The sequence below is a fragment of the Syzygium oleosum genome, unplaced genomic scaffold (genome assembly GCF_021117445.2).
Source record: "Syzygium oleosum isolate NSW1041296 unplaced genomic scaffold, Sole_v2.1 Sole_v2.01, whole genome shotgun sequence".
In the NCBI taxonomy this organism is placed as follows: Eukaryota; Viridiplantae; Streptophyta; class Magnoliopsida; order Myrtales; family Myrtaceae; genus Syzygium; species Syzygium oleosum.
In genome coordinates this window covers 2,250,204-2,269,083 of record NW_026607485.1, presented here as the reverse complement: position 1 = coordinate 2,269,083, position 18,880 = coordinate 2,250,204, and the positions used below count along the sequence as shown (strand labels likewise).

Genomic DNA, 18,880 nt, shown 5'->3' with positions numbered 1-18,880 from the left:
TGAACAGCCACAGAGAGACAAGGGAAGAGAGGCGATGCTCAATAGTCAATAGGGTTTCTATTTTCAACGCCAGAAGAAGAGGAGGGAGGGGCCCTAGGTTCTTTGGAAAACAAATAAACATATTTTTATATTTATATTTTTATATATACTGGGTTGGTCTGGGTTCGACCAACCCTAAACTCTCAGGACTAAGGACCAACCCGCACAGTACGGGGTCGAAGGGTCCCAAGACCAAGGACCGACCTAGTTCCCTTGGGAATCAGACCAAGATCGGCCGAGTTAGGCCGGTCCAAGGTCAGTCCAGGGTCAACCTTAGACCGTTGCTCACCCCTAGCTTCTGGTCCGGTAGGGCCGTAAAATTCACTACCGAAGGATATCAATCTAATAAAAGAAATTAGATGTAGTTCCTCAAATGTGTGATGGTTATTATGTAGATGGTTTGTTCTTGTTTGTCCTTTAGTTGTAAGCGCCTAGCATTTCTACATACAAAGTACAGAAAAATTCGTACTTTAGCTACCTCTATGTATCTTAGCTTTTTTTTTACCTTATTCATGAGTTAGTAGTTTATTAACCCAAACTTTTTCTTGCTAGAGAAGTTACTATTCATGTAATAAGGAAATAACCTACAGAGGGCTTGCCTTTACTCATATGAGGTGAACTTTCCATGATCATCACGGGAGAAAAAGGAAAGGTTATTTCCATAATAATCAGGAAAAAAAAAGGATAGGGTGAATACCATGAAAAATCTCAAGTACACCTATTATAAATTTACCAAAACCAATATTTTGACCATCCAAAACCCCAAAGTGGTAAATCTGTAACAAATTTACTTTTTGTTAGTTTCCGTTAAATTTTGCCGTTAAATTGCTGAGTTAGATGACATGTGGTAGTTTAACAAGTGTGTCAGTTTGGGGTTTTACCTCCGTTTGTTATAGGTATACCAGTTTGTGATTTTTCGTGATATTAATTCAATTTAACGGAAACTAATAGAGGGTAAATTTGTCATAAATGTATCAATTTGGGATTTTTTGTAGTCAAAAAATTAGCTTTTGGTAAATTTATCACAGGTGTACCACTTTAGGGTTTTTGCGGTAAAAAATTTAGTGTTTGGTAAATTGGTCACAAGTGTACCAGTTTGGGGTTTTTCATAATATTAACCCAAAAGGAAACTCGCCAATTTTGATCTCTGTTTGCATGGCAAAGATTGATCATATCCTAAGTCAATTGTAGCGTGTCTAGATTCCAATAATCAAATTGTTCTTTCCATGAGCTTTTCACCAAAATAATTATTATACTTTACTATATCTCACTTTGGAAGCAAAGTTGGACCCTATACCAATTTTGATTTCTCATTGAATTAGTCTTGATTTTTCGTTTCCTTTGCAACAAGAAAATGGTTTCTAGTTTTAACTTTTCACTCTCTCGATTGAAAGATTGGACCCTTTGGCCCGTGGATCTCAACTAACCCTTATTGTGTCATTTAATGCCTGGCCATGAGCCACAAATGAAGAAGAAAAAGACATATTGCCTCAATTTTGGCTTCATTGTTCGTCAAAATGGAGGGCACAATAATGGATAGTATTGTAGAGACAGCTATTCTAAGTTGCGCATGTGGTTGTATACGAGTGCTCCAGCTATTTTGCATTAGGGACCTCTTATGTTATCACCGAACTCTATGATTAAGGGTTCTGTCAATGTACTTGATTGACTTTCAATCACATTGGATCATCATATGGTTCTATACATTATGCATTCCAGTTCGATTCAAAATTTACTAACTTCAATTGGGTTGGACTTCGTTCACGGGCTCAAACTCTAGGCGTAATTGTAACAAACCATTAGGAATTTACATTCCATTACTGAACACAATAGTCTTCCAATGAATAACTAACGGATAGTCACAAGCAAGAGAGATGCATGGGTGGACCTATGGAGTTTGTTGGATCATGTGAGGCCCACATAGGTCCTACCATATCTAAGGGTGCATGTGAACTCGGGCCTACTATGCTGGCGGAACTCGGTTTTTCGCCGCAAGCAACGACAGGCTTGCTCTCAACCCAAAACGCTCCTTCTGTTTGCTTCTTCCTCTTCTTAACACAAACTAAGTCCAAAGGTTCCTAGGGCGAGAACTATTGGATCATCGATCCGGCAAGAGGGCTTACCAATAAATGCAGATTTTCTCTATTAAAACTAAGGCTGATTGTCAGTACCAGACGGCGAATCAAAGGCTCTATCTCGAAACACTTTTCATCTTCCTAAGTTATGACCTGATATAGTGAACCCACCATGGAGTAATGAGAGACTTGGTGATTTGTTTGCAGCATACTCTCCAACTCTCCCATTTGCAACAACGTATACAAACACAAACAGTCCGAAAGCACCTTTCCCTTCTTAAACATAGGCAGACGAATGACGAAGTGTGTCTTTCCAAAGAGAGAGAGCAACATTTGCTTTGGAATGATGGCTAGTGCAATCGGTTCCGCTATAAATGGAAGAGATCCCAAATTAAAAAGGAAATTTGGCTGTACACTTTTTGCGAATTTCCAAGGCGTATTTATGATGGCACATGCTACAACCTTTCCCCAGCTAAAACCCTAATAAATGGTGGGAGCGTACTGGAACTTAATGCTGGAGGGAGTCAACGCAGAAGTAACATGGGCATCCATGGATGACTTCTGAGCAATGAATGCGAACTGCTGCAACGCCTTGTAGCCCGGCAAGACTTGCAAGCGAACCCTAAACGCAACCTTACTCGTTTGACCTGTCGGTGACGCGGCAATACAAAAATGTCCAGCTAATGTCCAAAGAGGAAGATGGCCAACTGCGTAATGCTAGAACGGTTGAGACAGAGACGTTGCACATATGGAAGAATCAGTAAGCTCTGCGGATGATAAGTGCATGAATACGGTTGTCCGAAGCTCTTAAGACCCGAAAATTTTCGAAGGATAAGTTCTGAAAGTTCATTTAGTACGGCTTTCCCGTAATAGTAATAGGAGTGAAAACGAATGTTGTTACTTATAGAAGAGTATTTGACCAACTCCGCGAGACCATAGCACGCTCAGAGTTGTCTATAACAACTTCCAAAGGATATTAGTTGGAGTCTTGAATCAGATAAGTTAACTCTCATGAGGGCGATGCTTGTCGAAGAGTGTCGATCTCTACTTTTTAAATTTTCATATTTCCATTTAACCCGTTGCTCAAGAGAAACAAATAGAGTAATGAACCGGATTGTCAAAGCCCAAATTCAATAAGTGCTCCCCCAAAACTGGGTTTCCAAACACTCAGACCCTTTTGGGGTTTATTATGTTCAGCCCATTTGATGTCTTCCAATGTTGCTACTAAATGAATTCCGAGGACTTTCTACGAACAAAAAGAAGAAGAAGATATGTTCTGAGAGTTAATTTAGTATAGCTAATGGCTACAGTTGTGACAACAAATGTTGTAACTTATAAAAGTACTTGACAAACTCTTCACAATTGCAACACACTCAAAGTTGCAGCAACTTATAAAAGCTGTTTAAGAAGTTATCCCGTTAGGTCTTGAGGGTGCTGCAGTTTTGAAACATGTTTAACTAAACAAAAAGTTCTAACATGATTTGGACGCATGTGAGCAAAACTCATATACCGTTGGATAAAGTGGGTCCCATGTGGGATTGACATAACCTAACGGCACATATGCCCTAGGCTCACATGCAGTAGGATCATGCAACAATGGCTCTTACCATAGACAAGTTATAAAACTTCATGTCCTCAACATATAGACGCAGCGCAACACATTTTTCTTGTGTTTTTATCCTTCCAACATGTGCGGTGCAGTCTTTTGTCATGTCTATCTTGGTATGGAAGAGGTATCACCTTTTCTTAACACTCTGATATTGTATCCCTTTTAGTTTTGTTTTTTCTTTTGATGTGAAATGTAAGTACCATTCATAAGTTGATGTACAAAAGCTTAGGGGCATACTCCAGAATTACAAAGAAGACTATGATCACGAAAAAATGGAGTGTGGGAGTCTTCATATATTAGCCAACATTACATTTACCATAGAAGGTCTGAAAGTTTTGTAGTGCGAAACTCACCCTCTGACAAGTTTATGAACTTTAGCCAAGATAATGGGGGCATCATGTGACTTGTGTTGGAAACGTCTATGATTACACTCCATCCAGATGCAATAAATGGTCGCTAGGAAAGATACCTTGAGAATTCTAGCTGCCAAATCCTTGCCTTTGGTAGCACTTATCATCCATTCGAGTTCTTCATTTCATCCTCCTATATACCGCAGGATTTCGTATTGTGCAAGGAAAGTACGCCAAATGCTTTTAGTCCAGGTGCACCGGAAGAATAGATGATCTCTGCTTTCCATATCAAATAGACAGAAAATTGCAATGGTTATTTACTTCAGGCTTCCAACGTGATACGATCTCTGCTGTGGGTAGTCTATTCCTGCATGCTAGCCAGCCGATAAAGTTGTGCTTGCTGATACCGCTTTTCCAGATCAACTGGCACCATTCCATAGTTGATCCCGCCCTCCTGGTTTCATCATATATCTCTTGGCAACAATATATTGGCTTAGATATGGCTGAACCTAAAGCCGGTCGTAATTGCAGGATACAACGCCAACTCCATGCCATAGTACCCTTGACTTCAAGCTGCATAATCGGATTTCCTCTACAATTTGCACTGTGAACTCATTTACTCCATAGGGAAGATGATGGACAATTTATGAGGTTCCAAAGCATGCGGCCAAGCAAAACTTTATTCCATAATTTGAGATCAAGCAACCCTAGTCCTCCTTCCTTTTTCGGCGAGTAGATAACATCCCAAGCAACTTTGTGAGATCCATGGCCTTCTGTATTTCCAACCCATAAGAATTTTCTAAGCAACATGCCAAGCAATATCCGTTTTTGTTTTGTTCAAAACAATGAAACAGTCTTTTAAATCGACATATTATTATTTATATAGACTATACAATTTATTCAGCAGTTTTAGCAATATTTTCGTTATTACCAATCCAGCCTCAGAATAGCAAATGATAACATGATTATAAATTATATGTACATGTAATTGACCCAAATATTAGATAATTCCATTTTCTCTTGCATTTTTGCTTGACCATGATATCGCTGAGCGCTGGATGGGACACCTAGTGGGAAAAAGAAACGAACGAAGAAGAAGATGAACAAAAGAAAAGGAAAAGTGAGAAATAAAAGAAAAAAATGCCCTGCATGAAGATGCCCTCGGCCATGTTAGAACTTGAAAAATTTTATCTAAGGCTGAGTTGGCCACTTTAGGATCTTATTTGGTAAAATATCCTTTTTAGTCCGCTTTTAAGAAAATTGCCCCATTTCATGCCTTTTTTTGAAATTTTCTTTTTTTTCTCTTTTACTTTTAAACATTAATTTTACTTATTTGGTTTTGAGCATCATCACAACTTGACATATGAAACTATAATGATGTATGATTTAGTTTCTTTTTATACACTATTACTATGCTGTGAAATTTATTTTATATTAGCTTTGTTTAGGGTAACAATATAAATTAGATGTCTTGACAACTTACATCAGAATAGATGTATTTAGAATCATATCGAAAATATTTTGAAAATTTAATAATTCTTTGATGTGTTGAGGGTAGAATTGGAAGTTGAAATTTTTTGACTTAAATTTGTGTAGGGTTAAATTGAAAGTTCAAAATGTCTAGAACAGGTTGATTAAAGTTAGGTTCTTCTTACTTATTATTGACAATATTATACGTGAGGATCATCTGCCTCATTTGGCATTACTTGTCTCCTTCACAAGACGTCGACACTTATTCCTCCCTTTTGATATTAATCCACTCAACTCATCTCTGTCATCTTCTACTTCCATCTTCGCACACTAATCACCATTACCACCTACAGTGACTCCAGTGACAGAAACTGTTTCTGATCAAAAGGGAGAGGGAGAGGGAGAGAAGTGGCAAAGAAATTATAAAAAGCGCAATAAGTTTAGGACTTTCTATACAATTTTCCCATTGGAGTAGATGGGTGACGGAGGTCCGATCATTAAACTGAATTGGTTGTGCAGGTCATGTCCGAGCAACGGATTGTATCCGGGTTTGGACTTTGGAAACAATTCTGAACATGACGCGTTTCAAGTAATCTGTTTCACAGCATGCTGTTTAAATCGACACAACAAGAATATGAATCACAAACACGAATTGACAACCTAGAAAAACAACATGCTCGCGTGAAGAAAAAACAATGTCCGAGTCACTTTTGATTTGAAAACACAAATCCTGGCTTTTGGAACGGAACCACATGTCTCTCGCTGCAAGATTTCTTGACCTGAAAGACAATGTCCTCAGGTAACTCGTTGTGGCGAGAGGTTATCTCCTGAAAAGCATCTCCAATCTATTCATGCCATTCTGAATGCCTTAGACCCTTTATTAGGAATACCAATTACCAGGTCAGACAAAACTAGATCAAAATCTGTAGATGGTACTTGCTGACTTAGACGCCCATCATTGGTTGGAAAATCATGAAAGCATAATACCTGTCCTGGCAGCAACTGAAACACCATTGAAGAATTCCTAGACTATCCAGGATCCCACACTTAGATGAATGAGTAATCAAATGACCTGCTTCAGAAGAATGTCCTTTTCAATGCAAAGGATCGTCAACCCGAAAAATTCACTCCAAGCAAATCCAAAGGCACATACAAATACTTGAACTGTCATAAAAAATGTTTGATCGTAGAGCCATTAGTAGGGTTTTAACAGCAATCTTTTCTCTTCAGCCCAGCAACGGCCATCACCCTCACGTTTTCCTTTCATCATAGTTATGCATGTCATCGAAGCAATCCGAAATTTTAGTGAGGTTGTATTCAACTTTTCACAGTGCAGCCTGAATTGCAACGTCGATTCTTCTCCAATTTTTAATCTGGCAATACAACTTCAGGACGCTATAATACCCATCTGACGAGAGAAAATTAATAAAAGTTCTAGCACATATGTTTACACCAGCCGCTTCCAAACAAACTGACATAAACGAAAGCACACCAAAACCACAAGTCCAGGCAGAATCACACAGGCCAGAGACAGAATGAGTGCAGCTTCTTCGATAGCTTTTAGACGATACTAGCATTCCAAGCTTTTGTACTCGCATCAGAGAAAAAGCAAAGAAACAACATAATTATCTTTTGAGAGAAGTAATCTGACTTCTATATAATCACTACAACGGAAGAATGTCGTCAGAAACTTAAGTCCTAAAATTTACACCTTGCTATACATTTGCTGATGAATTTTATAGGCATTCCATTCCTTAAAAGTATAACTTAAACAACAATCTTGCAAGCAACAAAAAACGAAAAAAGCAAATCATCCTCTTCCTTCAGTTATTGTTCTTGCCACCGATTCTGGTTATTTCATTCCTTAATAGAAACAATACTACCACTTGTCTTTGCTCAATAAGATTCTCTCGCACTAAGAAAACAGGGTAGAGACAGAGGAGAAAACTTAAGTTTAGAAAATTAGGTTGAGGGATGGAAGAAAAAGGTACATCCATGAATTGGGAAAGAACCAGGTGTTTAAGAGGGAGAAGAGGGGTTTATCTCCATGTCCACTTTGGTTGTGGCTACATTAGACAGTTATTTAAAGAGAAAGTCTCTGTTCAGCTAAATTACTATAATTACCTTCCAAATTTATCATGTCAATCTTAACAAAAGGTCTTAAAAGAAGGGTATAGTTCGGAACTTTGGGGTAAAAGTTCATCAACATAAGATCTCATAAGTTACACCAATTGATAGTAAAGATTCACCCAAGATAACCGAGTTCTTGAGTTCAATGTGTTCAGTTTACTATAAATCATTATGATGTGTTCAGTTCATCATTACAGAAATAGTTCAAGTAAAGGAATGACCTCAACAGACACAACCCTCCAATATAACTACAAATAAAAAAAAAATTTGGTCCTATTGTCACGTTGAGGTGATCATAACTGTTCAATTTCATGTCATTAGTTCAACACCATAGAAAGTGAAAATTATCCGATTAAAGACAAAGGAATTACATCTTTACAGCTGAGAACTATTTACAGCTCTCCACCACAGAAAAGATGCTGAAGAAACTCCAAACAATAACAACATGACTCAGATGACACCTAGCAATCAGAGTTCTCTACTTCTCTATGTTCACCTCCTCAACTCCCGCCAAAATTCTGCAGAAATGATTTCGAAATGTTCAACTCCTTCTGTAATGTGGTACATAAACATAGTGCTTACCCAGGGACCTTCAGTGCAAAATTGGTTCCAAATACATGTCCTGGGTGATGCTCTAGAGATCATGGCCATGATCAGGTGACGAGTAATATTGAGAGGTAAGATCCTTCAAAATTTGGATCAGTCCTTTCAAGTCATTACTTCCCAATTCCAGACAATCCCTCAGGAAATCACCATCCACCACTTCCTTTTGCATGCTCTCTACCAACTCCCGCAGTGGACCCTGTAAAGATCCCAAAGATCATCATCGGGGATAAGAAAGGAACAAATTTGCATTATATCCTTCACTCACACATGTATTTGAACTTCTGTTGACGTAATGCTTTTAGCCTCTTCTTTTTTCAACAGTTTGGCCTAGCACATCTGGTCTCTGTTTCTCTTGACCAACTTGGTCAAATGCACAGAGGTCTTTGTTCTATTCAACCGATAATATTCCTTTCTGTTTAATTTTTTTATATTTCGAGTTAGTTTAACAATCAACTGGTATAGAAGCTAATATGTTCGTTTTAATATCTCAAAAATATTCAGTTAAATTCATGTTCAGTGTTAAAAAAAAATGTATTTCATCGAGAAAATCATTTCTATCTTCGACAAAGTTAGAAGCAAAGACAAGATGCCTGATCTTCATCTTATTCCTTCCAAACCGAGTCATATTGCCCTAGTATTAAACCGGGAAGTTGAGAAGAAGATGCTTCAGCTAAGCAGAGTCAAGGATGGGCGACTCCCTATGTGTCTCATTTCTGGTACAGTAAGTAATTCAACTTCTGGGTGTCAATAGTTTTGGCATTTGGAATGTTAATTGCATGGTGAGTCGCCTTGGAAAGTGACTTCAAGTCGGCTCTCTATGTACATTACTAATGGCTCTCTCTCTGTCTCTCTCGCTCTCTCTCTCTCTCTCTCTCTCTCTCTCTAGAGTAGATAAATCATTCAGTCCATGGGCAATCTCTAGTCCTGAAGATTGTACCTCCCGTTGAAAGAAGATCCTAAGCATTCCTTTTCATCACCTTCATTTTCCTCACCCGCCTCAAAATCTTTCCAAACATAGTAAAAAATGTATGAAACTTGATCAGACCTCGTACAGACTTCTTATCTTCTTCAACCCTTTGGGATCTTGCTAAACAAATTACCCATTTCTACTGATCATGATTCTGAATGAAATGTAATCGCATAATGTCTCTACTACCATTAACAACAATCATCTGCTATGAATTTGACCAGAAAAAATTGAACAAGGGAAGAAATGACACCGTACCGATTTGCTGAACACTCTGAGAAGCCTCGCGAAGACCGACTTCGAGACCCGCATGGCATTCCCGTAATTCCCCCCGATCCACCTCGCCCTCTCCGCCTCCGACTCCGCCCTCGCGAACTCCCCCACCAGGCCCAGCAGCTCGCCCAGCTCCGACACGGCGCCGTACATCTCCCGGCGCTCGAGGTCCCTCCAGCCCCACGCGTAGTTGCGCGCGTAGTCCCACCCCACCGACCACGCCGATCGCCAGAGCCCGACCCCCGGCCACCGGCCCGGCCGCAGCCTCTCGGCGACGGCCCTGGCGCGGTCCGCTCCGGCGAGGTCGCCGCGGGAGGCGCGGAGGGTGGCGACGCGGGTGGCGAGGGAGTGGGCGAGGGAGAGGAGGGTCTTGTACTGGAAGTAGGAGAGGGAGTGGGCCGGCGGAGGCGCGGCGGCGAGGAGGAGGAGGAGGAGGAGCGAGGAGGAGGATCGGAGGTGCTGGGGTGCGAACGCGGCGGTGGCCATGTCGGCGCACGGATGGGATTTGGTCCGAGCAGAGATGAATTGAGGGGCTTTCGTTATTTTAACTTTGGAGAAACGACGGTTGAGCCGAAAGAAGATGCCGAATTTAAGCCGACGGCCTTTGTTTTTTCGGTTGGACAAGCCCACACGCGACATGTTGGATGTTTGTTTGTAAAACAAACAAAATAATATTTTTTCTTTTGTCCCATGTAGGAAAGTTTTGGGTAAATGGGTCCATTTTATAATCGTGAGTGTCTTCTTACTCCTTAGAGTGAAGACAATGCGGTGTATAGTCCATAGTCAATACCAGCGTACAGCGTGGTGCGAATAATTGCGCGATTTTGGCGCGATTATTAGGCGCACTTAGCACTTTGCAGCGCTTACGCTGGGTCCTAATTAGCTCTAATCCCTTTATTTTTTATTTTATTTCGTAAGGTTATCTCCTTAATCTTTATTAGTTGAAAGGTTGTTTTTTGTTTATTAAATAATTTTCGAAATTATGAAAATTCCGAATTTTATTTATATATATATTTTATTTTATTTTATTTCGAATTTTACATTTGTCTTTTCAAGACAACTTTTGGAGATTATACTTGTTCAGTTTTCAACCTTTTCCGAAGGGTTGCATTTGTTAAGTTTGTAACTTCTTCCGGAATATCTTTGTTAGCTTTGCAACCTTTCGTGAAGAGTTGCCTATGAAGACCGATTTCTATATATGTCAATTTTGGCAGAAGGAAAAATCAATCAATTTTTCAAGTCTTCTTTCGAAAAACTACGCCATCATTTTCAATTTGTTTCCTAGAGATCCTGAGAAATACTAGAATTGCTATCTAGTATTCTCATTTTGAGACTTTGTTGTATCCTGGAGGATTTTTGCCGTGACCATTAGCAACATTGTGGGGCAAATAAATCCTTAAGGAAAGTGATATCACGCCTCAAAGTCGACTTGATTCTTCTTGATTCAAGCCATTCAAGTTTACAACACGACATAACTAGGGGAATGATGCTGCCTTGCGGGTTAAGTCGCGTTAGCGACAACACCAGACGCGAGAAGCTATTATACCCGTCTACCCAACGATAGCTAGCTGAAATCGACGTGTTGTCTACCTTCATCACCCAGAAACCCCCAAGCTCCCTCCAAATTTTTTTCTTCCTTGAAAAAAGGAAATACAAAAGAGTTTGAGACTTCCCTCCTCCACTGAGGTGTTCCCTCCCATTATCCTTCTTGAGCCTTTTTAGGTCCTGCTCAGAACCAGTCTTCACGAGCTATGATGGGGAGTTTTCGGCTCCGTTTCAATTTCAAGATTTCGGACTCTATTACTGCTCTATGCCATTTGTTAGTGCTCGGTGGACCTGTGAAAATGAGTCTAAATGGATTGAGTTTAGAATCTATTTCCAACCAATTTCCCTCTTTAGCCTTATAAAAACATTTTTACAAAAAAAATCGAAATTGCAATTTTTTTGTTTTTTCTTTTTCTTTTTCTCTTTTTCATTTTTTCTTTTCCCTTCTTCTTCGGCCGGTTGCCGGCCACGACAATGGCCACAAGCAGGCCGAGGCCTTAGGCGAGGCTCAAGCCTCGTCGATCTGGCGAGCCTCGAGTTCGTCAACCTCAGCCTCGAGTGAGCTCCTCAAGCTTGAGTTCCCCAGCTTGGCTCGGCTTGCCTCAGTGGCGAGGCTCGACTCGCTGGAATCTGGCAAGCTCAAGCCTCGCTGAGCCTAGCCAGTGAGCTCGAGCTTCGCGGATCGCCGACCATCGCTGTGGCTGGTGACTGGCCAAAGAAGAAAGAAAAAAAAAAAGAAAAAAGAAAAAAAAATAATTAAAAATTCAATTTTTTTTAAAATAAAATAAAAAATAAAAAAATATTAAAGTGATTGCACGGAGGAAAATCAAATCATATTTCTCATGCCAAATGACGGAGAATATTTTCTAATTCAATTACAAGTTTTAGCCAAACACCGGAAAATATTGTTATTTTCTTGAAAAATGATTTCCTAGAATACATTTTCTAGAAATGTCACATTTTTCGCGAAACATATGGAACGTCAATTTAAAAAAAATTATAAAAATTGTCCACTAGATTTGTATTGCATAGAAGTTTTTTTAACAATATAATTTTTTTTAAATCATAAGAGACAAATTTTCCTAAATTGGGTTAAATATATAAGTATTTTAACAATATGGATCACAAATGAGTCAAGAAATTTACATTACGAATAAATTAATCAATTTGTGTTGGACTATTTATGACCCGACCCAACCTACTCATTTAACAGGTCTAATGTTCGATCTCCTAACTCAGTCCAATTCATCGAAAGTAGTATCATTGCTCTTTTAGTATAGGGATAATAGCACTAATGATCATCGAACTTTGGTCCAATATGTAATGCCATTTTTTAACTTTTAATTTGTGTAATGTGGTCTTTCAATTTTAGCCTAATGTGCAATGTTATCCCTAAAGTTCTAATTTATTCAAGGTGGTACTTGAATTATTGATAAATGTTCAATATCGTTCCCGAATTTTAATATAATGAGAAACATCATAATTATACAGTGCAAAGTAGATAAACAATGACACATACGATTACAAATAGATATTGCATAGTTTTTAAATCTTAAATTGTATTTATGTGTCAACAGTAAGGACATCAGTAAAAACCAAACAAGAATGGAACTTCCTTTTTTGTCAATTTCCAAAAGAAACTTACATGAGGAACGCGATAATGTGCCTAAAGTAAGCGCAAATGACCCCAAGGGGTTTCACGGTGAGAACCTTTTTAATTAACATTAGTCATACCAGTGTACTAAAGTGTTCCAAGGCACAACCGTTCCAAATCAGTCTTAAGACAAATTTCTCGCACTGCTCTCACTCCTCTGTTAAATTTGTCATGTGCTTTGTTAGTCTAATTACAAGTAAAGCATCAACGTAAGAAAGTGTGGGTCAAGACATGAAACACCATCCATAATTTCTTGTCTATGAAAGACACCAGTAAAAATTAAGCACACATGAAAACAAATTAACACTATCGGTCAAACTTGTCCGTCCTTATTATTGAATTTATATCTCGAGTTTGAGCCCGCGTATCAAATTCACTTTCCTATTTAGCTTATTTCGAACAGGGGGTTCGTTGCAGCACAAATAGGGAAATAAAGAAGGCCACTAAAAGACAAAACAGGAGCACTCTTTATTTTATTATATCTGCTTCGGTGGGCTCAGGTCAATTTGTTGACTCCTTACCGGTGAAGGACTTCCCTTCTTGGACGGACAAAAGAAACGTGTAGGGCCACGGAAGTCAGATAAAAGGGAAAGCAAAAGCAAGGGTTTTGGCGCATATAAAAGGAAAAGAAATTGAGGGTTTCTTTCCTTCAGCGAAGACCAAAGCCGCACAAAGGAAGACGTACAGACACGCGTGTATTCAAGCCGCACGAAGGAGGCAGAACGTATAGAGACATTCTTGAACATGCGCGTATTTTGCTTGGGCTTGAAATTTTTTGACTTAAATTTGTCTAGGATTAAATTGAAAGTTCAAAATGTCTAGAACAGGTTGATTAAAGTTAGGTTCTTCTTACTTATTATTGACAATATTATAGGCGAGGATCATCTGCCTCGTTTGGCATTACTTGTCTCCTTCACAAGACGTCGACACTTATTCCTCCCTTTTGATATTAATCCACTCAACTCATCTCTTCCATCTTCTACTTCCATCTTCGCACACTAATCACCATTACCACCTACAGTGACTCCAGTGACAAAAACTGTTTCTGATCAAGAGGGAGAGGGAGGGAAGTGGCAAAGAAATTATAAAAAGCGCAATAAGTTTATGACTTTCTATATAATTTTCCCATTGGAGTAGATGGGTGACGGAGGTCCGATCAGTAAACTGAATTGGTTGTGCAGATCATGTTCGGACAACGGATTGTATCCGGGTTTGGACTTTGGAAACAATTCTGAACATGACGCGTTTCAAGAAATCTGTTTCACAGCATGCTGTTTAAATCGACACAACAAGAATATGAATCACAAACACGGATTGACAACCTAGAAAAACAACATGCTCGCATGAAGAAAAAACAATGTCCGAGTCACTTTTGATTTGAAAACACAAATCCTGGCTTTTGGAACGGAACCACATGTCTCGCTGCAAGATTTCTTGACCTGAAAGACAATGTCCTCAGGTAACTCGTTGTGGCGAGAGGTTATCTCCTGAAAAGCATCTCCAATCTATTCACGTCATTCTGAATGCCTTAGACCCTTTATTAGGAATACCAATTACCAGGTCAGACAAAACTAGATCAAAATCTGTAGATGGTACTTGCTGACTTAGACGCCCATCATTGGTTGGAAAATCATGAAAGCATAATACCTGTCCTGGCAGCAACTGAAACACCATTGAAGAATTCCTAGACTATCCTGGATCCCACACTTAGATGAATGAGTAATCAAATGACCTGCTTCAGAAGAATGTCCTTTTCAATGCAAAGGATCGTCAACCCGAAAAATTGACTCCAAGCAAATCCAAAGACACATACAAATACTTGAACTGTCATAAAAAATGTTTGATCGTAGAGCCATTAGTAGGGTTTTAACAGCAATCTTTTCTTTTAGTGAGGTTGTATTCAACTTTCACAGCAGCCTGAATTGCAACGCGATTCTTCTCAATTTTTAATCTGGCAATACAACTTCAGGACGCTATAATACCCATCTGACGAGAGAAAATTAATAAAAGTTCTAGCACATATGTTTACACCAGCCGCTTCCAAACAAACTGACATAAACGAAAGCACACCAAAACCACAAGTCCAGGCAGAATCACACAGGCCAGAGACAGAATGAGTGCAGCTTCTTCGATAGCTTTCAGACGATACTAGCATTCCAAACTTTTGTACTTGCATCAGAGAAAAAGCAAAGAAACAACATAATTATCTTTTGAGAGAAGTAATCTGACTTCTATATAATCACTACAACGGAAGAATGTCGTCAGAAACTTAAGTCCTAAAATTTACACCTTGCTATACATTTGCTGATGAATTTTATAGGCATTCCATTCCTTAAAAGTATAACTTAAACAACAATCTTGCAAGCAACAAAAAACGAAAAAAGCAAATCATCCTCTTCCTTCAGTTATTGTTCTTGCCACCGATTCTAGTTATTTCATTCCTTAATAGAAACAATACTACCACTTGTCTTTGCTCAATAAGATTCTCTCGCACTAAGAAAACAGGGTAGAGACAGAGGAGAAAACTTAAGTTTAGAAAATTAGGTTGAGGGATGGAAGAAAAAGGTACATCCATGAATTGGGAACGAACCAGGTGTTTAAGAGGGAGAAGAGGGGTTATCTCCATGTCCACTTTGGTTGTGGCTACATTAGACAGTTATTTAAAGAGAAAGTCTCTGTTAAGCTAAATTACTATAATTACCTTCCAAATTTATCATGTCAATCTTAACAAAAGGTCTTAAAAGAAGGGTTATAGTTCGGAACTTTGGGGTAAAAGTTCATCAACATAAGATCTCATAAGTTATACCAATTGATAGTAAAGATTCATCCAAGATAACCGAGTTCTTGAGTTCAATGTGTTCAGTTTACTATAAATCATTATGATGTGTTCAGTTCATCATTACAGAAATAGTTCAAGTAAAGGAATGACCTCAACAGACACAACCCTCCAACATAACTACAAATAAAAAAAAAATTTGGTCCTATTGTCACGTTGAGGTGATCATAACTGTTCAATTTCATGTCATTAGTTCAACACCATAGAAAGTGAAAATTATCCAATTAAAGACAAAGGAATTACATCTTTACAATTGAGAACTATTTACAGCTCTCCACCACAGAAAAGATACTGAAGAAACTCCAAACAATAACAACATGACTCAGATGACACCTAGCAATCAGAGTTCTCTACTTCTCTATGTTTACCTCCTCAACTCCCGCCAAAATTCTACAGAAATGATTTCGAAATGTTCAACTCCTTCTGTAATGTGGTACATAAACATAGTGCTTACCCAGGGACCTTCAGTGCAAAATTGGTTCCAAATACATGTCCTGGGTGATGCTCTAGAGATCATGGCCATGATCAGGTGACGAGTAATATTGAGAGGTAAGATCCTTCAAAATTTGGATCAGTCCTTTCAAGTCATTACTTCCCAATTCCAGACAATCCCTCAGGAAATCACCATCCACCACTTCCTTTTGCATGCTCTCTACCAACTCCTGCAGTGGACCCTGTAAAGATCCCAAAGATCATCGTCGGGATAAGAAAGGAACAAATTTGCATTATATCCTTCACTCACACATGTATTTGAACTTCTGTTGACGTAATGCTTTTAGCCTCTTCTTTTTTCACCAGTTTGGCCTAGCACATCTGGTCTCTGTTTCTCTTGACCAACTTGGTCAAATGCACAGAGATCTTTGTTCTATTCAACCGATAATATTCCTTTCTGTTTAATTTTTTTATATTTCAAGTTAGTTTAACAATCAACTGGTATAGAAGCTAATATGTTCGTTTTAATATCTCAAAAATATTCAGTTAAATTCATGTTCAGTGTTAAAAAAAAATGTATTTCATCGAGAAAATCATTTCTATCTTCGACAAAGTTAGAAGCAAAGACAAGATGCCTGATCTTCATCTTATTCCTTCCAAACCGAGTCATATTGCCCCGGTATTAAACCGGGAAGTTGAGAAGAAGATGCTTCAGCTAAGCAGAGTCAAGGATGGGCGACTCCCTATGTGTCTCATTTCTGGTACAGTAAGTAATTCAACTTCTGGGTGTCAATAGTTTTGGCATTTGGAATGTTAATTGCATGGTGAGTCGCCTTGGAAAGTGACACTTCAAGTCGGCTCTCTATGTACATTACTAATGGCTCTCTCTCTCTCTCTCTCTCTAGAGTAGATAAATCATTCAGTCCATGGGCAATCTCTAGTCCTGAAGATTGTACCTCCTGTTGAAAGAAGATCCTAAGCATTCCTTTTCATCACCTTCATTTTCCTCACCCGCCTCAAAATCTTTCCAAACATAGTAAAAAATGTATGAAACTTGATCAGACCTCGTACAGACTTCTTATCTTCTTCAACCCTTTGGGATCTTGCTAAACAAATTACCCATTTCTACTGATCATGATTCTGAATGAAATGTAATCGCATAATGTCTCTACTACCATTAACAACAATCATCTGCTATGAATTTGACCAGAAAAAATTGAACAAGGGAAGAAATGACACCGTACCGATTTGCTGAACACTCTGAGAAGCCTCGCGAAGACCGACTTCGAGACCCGCATGGCATTCCCGTAATTCCCCCCGATCCACCTCGCCCTCTCCGCCTCCGACTCCGCCCTCGCGAACTCCCCCACCAGGCCCAGCAGCTCGCCCAGCTCCCCCACGGCCCTGGCGCGGTCGGCTCCGGCGAGGTCGCCGCGGGAGGCGCGGAGGGTGGCGACGCGGGTGGCGAGGGAGTGGGCGAGGGAGAGGAGGGTCTTGTACTGGAAGTAGGAGAGGGAGTGGGCCGGCGGAGGCGCGGTGGCGAGGAGGAGGAGGAGGAGGAGGGAGGAGGAGGATCGGAGGTGCTGGGGTGCGAACGCGGCGGTGGCCATGTCGGCGCACGGATGGATTTGGTCCGAGCAGGAATGAATTGAGGGGCTTTCGTTATTTAACTTTGGAGAAACGACGGTTGAGCCGAAAGAAGATGCCGAATTTAAGCCGACTGCCTCTGTTTTTTTTCGGTTTTTTTGGTTGGACAAAGCCGACACGCGCGACTTAACCAGGGGAACGATGCTTCCTTGCAGGTTAAGTCGCGTTAGCGACGATGCCGCTGGAGCCGAAACTCCCCTCTGTCATCTCAATCTCAGGGGCGAGAGGCTATTATATCCACCTATCCAGTGATAGCCAGTCGAAACCGACGTGGTGTCTACCTTCACCACCCAGAAGCCTCCAAGCTCCCTCTAAATCTTTTTCTTACATGGAGAGAGTGAATACGGAGGAGTTTGAGAGGATTCACTTCAGTAGAAATGAGAAATCATAAACTTCCCCCTCCACTGAGGTGTTCGCTCCTCTTATCCTTCTTGAGCATTTTTAGGTCTTGCTTAGGACCAGTCTTTGCGAGCTATGATGGTGAGTTTTCGGCTCCGTTTCGGTTTCAAGATTTCGGACTCTATTACTGCTCTATGCCATTTGTTAGTGTTCGGTGGACCTATGAAAATGAGTCTAAATGGATTGAGTTTAGAACCTATTTCCAACCCATTTCCCTCTTTAGCCTTATAAAAACATTTTTATAAAAAAAATCGAAATTGCAATTTTTTTGTTTTTTTCATTTTGTTTTTCTCTTTTTCATTTTTTCTTTTCCCTACTTCTTCGGCTGGATGCCGGCCATGACGATGGCCACAAGCAGGCCATGGCCTTAGGCGAGGCTCAAGCCTCAAGTTCGTCAGCCTTAGCCTCAAGCGAGCTCGAGCCTCGTTGATCTAGCGAGCCTCGAGCTTGAGCTCCTCAGCTTGGCTTGGCTTGCCTCGATGGCTTGGCTCGACTCGCTAGAATCAAGCAAGCTCAAGCCTCGCTGAGCCTTGCTAGTGAGCTTGAGCTTCGCGAATTGTCGACTATCGCCGTGGCTGGTGATCGGCCAAAGAGGAAGGAAAAAAAAAAAGAAAAGAAAAAATAATTGAAAATTCGATTTTTTTAAAATAAAATAAAAAAATAAAAATTATTGAAATGATTGCACAGAGGAAAATCAAATCATATTTTTCATACCAAATGACGGAGAATATTTTCTAATTCATTTTCAGGTTTTAGCCAAACACTAGAAAATATTGTTATTTTCTTGAAAAATGACTTCCTAGAAAGCATTTTCTAGAAATGTCACATTTTCCATGAAACATATGGAA

General features: G+C 39.7%; 1 protein-coding gene across 1 annotated transcript; it reads right to left on the bottom strand.

Annotated features, from left to right (window-relative positions):
• Positions 1 to 7,990: 7,990 nt before the first annotated feature.
• On the bottom strand, positions 7,991 to 17,722 carry LOC115668216 (uncharacterized). Its single transcript, XM_056318640.1, has 4 exons — positions 17,231 to 17,722; positions 16,064 to 16,228; positions 9,505 to 10,152; positions 7,991 to 8,475 (listed from the first exon to the last, which is right to left on the bottom strand). Exons 1-4 carry the CDS (start codon positions 17,594 to 17,596, stop codon positions 8,308 to 8,310), a joined length of 1,347 nt encoding a protein of 448 aa, XP_056174615.1. The 5' UTR covers positions 17,597 to 17,722; the 3' UTR covers positions 7,991 to 8,307.
• Between the last annotated feature and the right edge of the window lie 1,158 nt (positions 17,723 to 18,880).

Bases quoted from the DNA above. Each gene is read 5' to 3' on its own strand.
- LOC115668216 (XM_056318640.1), bottom strand. From the start codon at position 17,596: ATGGCCACCGCCGCGTTCGCACCCCAGCACCTCCGATCCTCCTCCTCC. The intron at 16,229-17,230 runs GTACGGTGTCAT...GGATCTTTACAG, and splicing joins TCAGAGTGTTCAGCAAATCG to GGTCCACTGCAGGAGTTGGT. The intron at 8,476-9,504 runs GTACGGTGTCAT...GGATCTTTACAG, and splicing joins TCAGAGTGTTCAGCAAATCG to GGTCCACTGCGGGAGTTGGT.